The sequence below is a fragment of the Melanotaenia boesemani genome, chromosome 6 (genome assembly GCF_017639745.1).
Source record: "Melanotaenia boesemani isolate fMelBoe1 chromosome 6, fMelBoe1.pri, whole genome shotgun sequence".
Taxonomy (NCBI): domain Eukaryota; kingdom Metazoa; phylum Chordata; class Actinopteri; order Atheriniformes; family Melanotaeniidae; genus Melanotaenia; species Melanotaenia boesemani.
In genome coordinates this window covers 25,320,303-25,327,995 of record NC_055687.1, presented here as the reverse complement: position 1 = coordinate 25,327,995, position 7,693 = coordinate 25,320,303, and the positions used below count along the sequence as shown (strand labels likewise).

At 39.4% G+C, this 7,693-nt stretch overlaps 1 protein-coding gene across 2 annotated transcripts; it reads left to right on the top strand.

Moving 5' to 3' along the window:
- The first annotated feature begins 724 nt into the window (after window positions 1–724).
- irx4a (iroquois homeobox 4a) lies at window positions 725–6,799 on the top strand. Of its 2 annotated transcripts, XM_041988232.1 has the most exons (5): window positions 725–832; window positions 1,667–1,918; window positions 2,816–2,922; window positions 4,714–5,024; window positions 5,707–6,799. In XM_041988232.1, exons 1-5 carry the CDS (start codon window positions 788–790, stop codon window positions 6,396–6,398), a joined length of 1,407 nt encoding a protein of 468 aa, XP_041844166.1. In that variant the 5' UTR covers window positions 725–787; the 3' UTR covers window positions 6,399–6,799. The 2 variants fall into 2 exon arrangements, with proteins under 2 accessions (XP_041844166.1, XP_041844167.1); XM_041988233.1 differs by lacking the exon at window positions 1,667–1,918.
- The last annotated feature ends 894 nt before the right edge of the window (window positions 6,800–7,693 follow it).

Here is a 7,693-nt window from a genome sequence, read left to right as displayed (position 1 = left end):
GCAAGACATGTATTAGCTAAATTCTGTCAAGTTTATTTTTTTTATCTGCATTTATATAAAAATATCCTCTAATTAATTAAAAATCAATTAGCCTCCGATGTGATTAGCGTCCGTGCGGCAGAATGATAGGGAAGCGCTTAATTAGACCTAATGCATTTAAATTGATACATGCGTTTGCACATTGAAGACAGTGATTGGCCTAATTGATTGATAAGGAGCGCAGCGCAGCTTTCTCTGTAAAAAGAAAAACAAATCCCTCTCATTTCCCCTTTTCAAAACGTTGCATTTGTGGATATTTCTGTCTGTGTTTTTGTCGTCATCCTGAGACGAAAATGCATATTAAAGTTACAGTCTGGTCATACTGAGAGTGGGAAACTTCTGACGTCAGAGTCACCGCCGTTTAAAACAACCTGCCTCTGCTGCTGACGTCTTTTATACTACTTTTTTATAAGGTAAAAATATGTACCTGACAACTAAGTGATTATTCCGAGCAGAAAGATTAATGTCAAGTTAGTTCATTTATTAATTTCTTATAGACTTTAAAAGACAAAAAAGAATAGTTCATGTTTCTTTATTTTTCTTCATTTTCTTAATTGGGTTAGTGTTTTTCAGGTTGAAAAGCGTTTAGGGGGGCATTTTACACAAATTAAACATGCTGCTCTGCTTCGCCCTATAAGCACCCAAGGAGCCTGTGCTTACCAATCAATTGGTCCAGTCAAACAGAGCCGCAGCCGAGTGGAGACCTTCAGTCTCGCTTTATTTCTGGATATTGGGGGACCTCTCTACCATGTCATATCCACAATTTGGATATCCATATTCGTCTGCTCCACAAGTAAGTTCACGTTATTGCATTTGTTGATGGGACGTTTTGTTTTTTTTTTTGGTGTTTTTTTTATGCTGTCGCGATTGATTCTCCTATCGATTTAAGCCTGATCCTTTTACGCACTTTAGTCAAGACTCGGGGAGAGTTCTAACAGCTATCGGAAAGGTATTGCGTTGCACGCAATGATACCTGTGTCTCTGCAGCGAGAGAGAGGGTAAAAGGTAAACTGAGGGTAACTAGAAACCGCCAAGACCCCCGACCTTTCGTTCACTGATTTCTGTAAGATAATAGCCGCTGTGTAATGCCGGCCATATGTTTATCTGCTCTGGAAAACACATGCCAACTTGTTCGGCACACGCCGTGTGTGTTTTGCGCCGTAACCCAGCTGCTGTTTTGTTTTTGGCTTTGAGCCATAAAAAGAAATCATTTGGGCATTACTTTGGGTATTACGGAACAATGTTAGTGGAAAAACACGCTGTATCTGTGAAGGCACGTTGCTTTCGTTGATCAAGGCTTGTTTTTGACACGTTTTGCGCACATATTTAACAGTTCTAGTTTTTCTTTTATTCATATTAACATCATCACAGTGAGAGAACGACTTTATAGATTATTTTGTGGAGTAGACACGTTTTCTGTCTGTTAAATTTGTGATTAGAAAGTGAGTCAGACCGAAAGTTTATCTCGTGTATTATTATTTATTTATTTATTTATTTATTTACTTATTCAATCTAAAGTTTAAACTAACTTTGGGGCAAGTTACTACAAGGGAACCATTAGATTTAACTTCGGCATAAAAGAAAATGAACCGCTAACTTATGCATCTACTCTTGGGTTTCCTCCCAGTTCCTGATGACAACCAACTCTTTGACCACTTGCTGCGAGTCCACAGGCAGATCCATAGCCGACTCCGGGGTAGCGGCATCCGGACAGACACCAGTATACTGTCCCGTGTATGAGAGCCGGCTGCTGGCCACAGCGAGACATGAACTGAGCTCAGCCGCCGCACTGGGCGTGTACGGTAGCCCCTACACCGGCGGTCAAGGCTATGGGAATTACGTTACTTATGGCACGGACGCGTCGGCTTTCTACTCGCTGGTAAGCCCTTCATCTGATTCCTCTTGGCATTGATTAATGGAGCCGCAGGTTGCTGACACTTACAGCAGGCGATCAGCTCCTCTTTTTATGCCTTACGTCTCAAGATGCCACCCATTTAATATTTGTGATTTTATTTTCTAATCTTACCTTTTAAACCAAGTTTTACTGACCCAAATTTGAAGTTGCTTTGCAGCAAATCGTTTTATTACCATTATTGTTATTTATTTATTTTGAGATATCATTTTAATCTGATAAAGCAGAAACGACTTCAATGTTTGGTATTATAAGATTTTAGTATGAAAAATATGTTGAATTTAAAATATTCAAAATAGTCAGAACTTAATTCTCTTTATTTTTTTTTCCATTGAATGTACTTTAAACGGACAGAAATGTGTACAAGGTGTGTACATGGGCCTAAAGTCTAAAAATGTTGTTTTTCTTATGATGAATTACGAATTTACATTGCTGGCTCAACTGTGCTTTGGAAACTATTTAAAACACTTTTATTTAGGTATCTTTTATTTTTGTAAAATATTGCAAGGATATTCAATTTTGTGAGGAAAAAAATGTACAAATAAATTTCAGTCTTTGAAAAGTATTGTTTTTTTTTGTTTACTTTTGTCATTTCAGCTAGATTTAAAGCAACATGTATGTAGAAAATATGTATGTAAAATTAATACACTCCACAGACTTTACTTTGTGGTGTTTCATCTTTTACAAGATTTTCCCTTATATTGTTCTGATACAATCAGCCATCACCCTCACCAGTAATTTCCTTAATACAACCAGCATCTACATATTTCACTGATATTATTTTTGGTGAAACGCTTGATAAGCCAAAATTGCCTTTTGATTAGTATCACCCATTTAAACGCTTGTCTTCATGTATGATTGCAGGGGACATTTGATACTAAAGATGCCACAGCTTCTGCGCATGCGGGAATAACTCAGGCAACTGCCTATTACCCTTATGATCCTACCTTGGGACAATATCAGTATGACAGGTATGTTATTTAAATGAAAACTTCCATTATGTTAAGAATCTTGATAATCAGGCCTCGTGATGTGAAGAACGTAATATTAAACAATGTGCTACAGATTTCAAAGTGAGTTACACAAGGGCTGATATTGAGTCATGTAGCCCACAATCAGAAAGGACTGCTAACTTGTGATAAGGATTTCAGGGTAAAAAACACAGGAGGTAACGCAAATTTAGGCAAAAGGTAACTCTTGTGGAATTACATTATAGCGCAGGGTGAGTGTTTGAGCACCAAATCAATCATTTCTGAGAGGCCTATTCTCATCAAACCTTGCAACACTGCAGGGTGATCACCTTCATCTCACGACACATTGCTTCTCTGATCGGGAGAATTGCTTCAGAAGACCCATGCCCCTTTCATCAAAACATGAGGCCTCTTCACTGCTGTGAAAAGCATGCCTGCCATATTGAAAGGTCTTCCCAATAATCAGATAACATGCAAATTAAGTTTGTGAGAAGGTTAAAATAAAGGGTGTCGATGATGCCTCACTTTTTATTCACTTTTAATGGAAGCATCAACTTCAAAGAGGTTGGCACTGACAACTGCATATAATGGAAAACATTTGCTTTTTGCTCTAACATGCAGTTCTGCATTGTGGTATATGTCAAACTGACTAAGCTTTGCAGTGAAATTGAAGTTCAAACAAGCATAAACCTGTGGGATAGCTTCTTCTGTTAATCATTTCAACTGTAATTTAAAACACAGAAAGTTAAATCAGCAATACCAGTAAATCTACAAACAGGGAAGAACCTAAACCCAAGTTGTGGCAGTTGCATAGACATGCAGGCCAACAGATGCACCACACTGCCAACACTCGACTTTTACCTGCGGGCTCATCGTTACACTCAATAAAGCAATTCTACAGCCTATTTTATCTGTGGGAGAACAACACAGGGTAAGGAAAGGTGAGCACTGCTCCCCTTCTGATTCCCTTAGCAGTGTTTGACCTGCACTAAGCTATACAGAGCAATAAGGGCCAAATAAAAGACTCCCCAGAGAGGACTTTTACAGCTCACTGCTGACTGAAAATCAACACCATGCATTTTAAATGTAGGTTATGGTTGGTATCTGCAGGACAGGCATAGCGAAAGGACCCTGTGCTTCTATAAGAATGATTTAGTAGGATATATGTTGATGGATGTAGAAAAATAAGTAGAGTGTAGTAAGTTAAACTTAAATTGGGTTTAATTTGACTGAATCAGTTTCACATTTCTAAATTATACTAAAACCATATCAACTTTGGATAAATATGAAGAGATGTAGCTTGATAGATGTGTGAGAAAGTGAGTTTTGCTGTCTATTCTATCAGTTTTTCAAAGGGTTGTGACATTTAAATGATTACATCAGATCGGGTTTTTTGTCTCTTCATGCAAAGTTGCATTAGCAAATGTTTTTACATCTTACAAAGCAATGCATAAAACTGCATCTTGTGCTAGCCTGAGCAACAGCTTTCCTTTTATGTTTACCTTTCAGTGGACTTTCGAAATTGTCCCTCAAATGACAGCTTATTACATAATCAATTAAAACATAATGTCTTTAAGCAGTATTGTACACATATATATATATTAGTGCAACTCTAAGTCTTATAAAACAGGTAACGCATCAGTTGAGGAGAATTCCAGAAACAGATGGCTCCGTCATGGTTCTCAGACAACAAACTTCTGGGGAAATGCATTAGAACTTGTCATACAATAAGCAAGGAGAACCATATTTACGCGCTCATTATCATTTTGCCTGTATTCCTCTCATTAACAGATATGGCTCCATGGATGGGGGAACAAGGCGAAAGAATGCCACCCGGGAGACAACTAGCACCCTGAAGGCCTGGCTGCAGGAACACAGGAAGAACCCGTACCCGACAAAAGGGGAGAAGATCATGCTGGCCATCATCACTAAAATGACCCTGACACAGGTCTCCACCTGGTTTGCCAATGCCAGGAGGAGGCTCAAAAAGGAGAACAAGATGACATGGCCGCCCAGAAACAAGGGTTCAGAGGAGAAAAGATATGATGATGATGAGGATGGGTCTCAGGAAGAGCAGATAAAAAGCGAGAATAATGATGATGGTTAGTGTTAAAACTCATTACTGCTGAGCAGAAATAAGGAAAAGATGAAAATGGTTTGCTTAAAACTTATTGAAAGTATTGTTTCTGAACATACTCTGGCATTATAATGATAAAGATGGTGACAATTACAAGAGCAGCTAAGAGATAAATGATCATCAATTTCTTCTGTAAGTTTATTTCTTTTAAATATTTCTTTTACACTCTTGTATCTTACCTGGTGATGCTGAAATTTATTTCTAATGCTAGGACTTCAGTCCAAATGCAAATTCTCTACCATATAATTACCCCCATATTTTAATTTATTTAATTAGGCCTATGTGCAACAAAACAAATGAATGTCGGACTGTTATGAATGTCTGAAAAAAAAAAGAAATAAAAAAAGAAAAACAATCGTGTTATACAGGCCTTCCATCAGACTTTGGTCCGTATGAATATTTTATAAGACAAATGCCTAATTACATTGTGAAGTTAAATCAACAAATAATTGTTTAAAGTTGTTTTGATGATCTTTTTCTTTCTATATGCAGCTACAATGCTGATTTATTTGAAACAGAACATATTTTGGATAATTTAACCAGAGATTTTGGTGCAAGATGTCAGTATAATAGGTTATGTCTTCTGACCTGCTGTGTGATATTCTAGTGACATGACGGTTGCCTCATCTCTTTTCCTGATCTCCCAGAGACCAGAAGTCGGACTGATAAGGATCTCCAGCTGAGCGACCTGGATGATTTTGACACGATGGAGTCTGAAAACTCTGAGTGTGAGCTGAAGCACAGATACCACATGAACACACACATGTCAACGACGACAACCGACTGCCCTGCCGATCACCTTATCAAGAACGCGTCTCTGAAAATATCCCATGAGCAGGACTTGAGCAAAAGTTGTCTCAAAACGAACCCGGAGGACTTCCAGCCGGACAGCAGACAGCAGGCAAAGTCGTGTTATAACCAGCAGCAACAAGGGCACCAGATTTTAGACGGCAAACCTCGGATCTGGTCTTTGGCGCAGACCGCCACGTCCCTGAACCAGACTGAATACCCGTCCTGTATGCTGAGGTGCCAGCCGCCGCCCTCCTCCCTCAGCCCGTCACCCGCCGCTACCTCACCAGTGACCGGCCTGGACAACAGGCAGGACTCGCCGGTCACGACGCTGAGAAATTGGGTGGACGGGGTTTTCCACGACCCCTTGTTCAGGCACAGCACTTTGAGCCAGGCTTTGACCAACACTACCGTCTCTTGGACCTCGAACACCAAAGGCGCCATTCTGGAGGCTGAGAGGAGTGCGGCGGCATTGCAGCAGCATCAAGACTCCCCCAAAGATAATGCCATGAGTTTCCCAAAAACTATCAACAAACTTTTCTGCTCTTAAAATAACCAAAACGACCCTTTACTGCAAAAAGGGAGACTTTTTTGTGACTGAAAGCTGGATAGAAAAGCCTATTGCGTCTCCATGAATCCTTTATGTTTGATTCGTTTCTAAACAACTGTAGCCATATATACTGTTATACTGGAGTTACAGAAGTGAAAAGTCCGGATCAGTTTGGTTTATTTTATTTCAACACACGCACAAAACTAATCAAAATGTATAATTAACAGTTTACAACTTGGGAGAAAAGTAGGCCTAAGGTTAACGATATTTGTTTGTTTTCTTTCCTCTGCGCATGCAAATGTAATTGAATATTATTTAAGTCTCAGCAGATGATTATCACTGTTTAAAAAAAAAAGTCTCACAAATGCACTGCTCTCTAATGAAGTGGATGAGAGCGTTTAAACTTTGTTCACTGAAAATAAAAAGCAGTCAGTTTCTGAAGCGCGCTTGTCATGTGGGCTTAATGGTGAGAGATGCTGTCCAAGGTGCTGGAGTCGACCATCCCGCTTTCATAAATATCCAAACTAGGATTGGATTCCTTTATCACCATGAAATATGAGGCCTGGGGATATATAATCTTTTTAACATGCATTTATTATTTTTTTAAATAAAACACGTTGATGATTAAGATTAATTTCTGAACAACTGAAAAGAGGTGCAATAAACTTTCATCCTTTTTCCCCTTTTTTTCGGAAAACGTTCACTGTCGTTTAGTGACAGCGAGAAAATGAAACAACTCAAACCCCTAGACAGAACAATATCAGTATCCAAGATCTGCCTCATTAATTCCTTCTAAACAGCCTGTAATTGGGATGTTCGCAGTCATATTTCATGTCAGTGTATTGATTTCCCCTCTCCTCTCTCAGATAATATTATCGAAATATCTCAACATCGCCCATGATGCAGCTGTCAAAAGGGTAAGTTATTCGCCTTACGTCTATTAACGGGTTCAAAACGAAGGCCCCCTGAAATAATTTGAAGTGAAGAGTTTTCGTTTTGACACTAACCCCTCAATTTCCTCAAGACGGTGCCCCACAGAAAACAGTCTGGACACTGATTACTCCCCCTGAAAAGTGAAAGGGCTTTACGTGAGAGGCACTCGCGTCTTCTAAAAGTGAAAAGGGCAAAGGAACTGGAATTAGTTGTTGTAGATAAAAGGGCAAAAAGAAAGGAGTCAAGGGTACTTGACAGTAATGGCGAAAGTGGAGCTCTCGGGGGACGCTGTCCTGTGAGAGGGGGAAGAGAGCGAGGGAGGGGGCTTCAGTGATGAATTTTAATGGGAAAACCACGAAAGA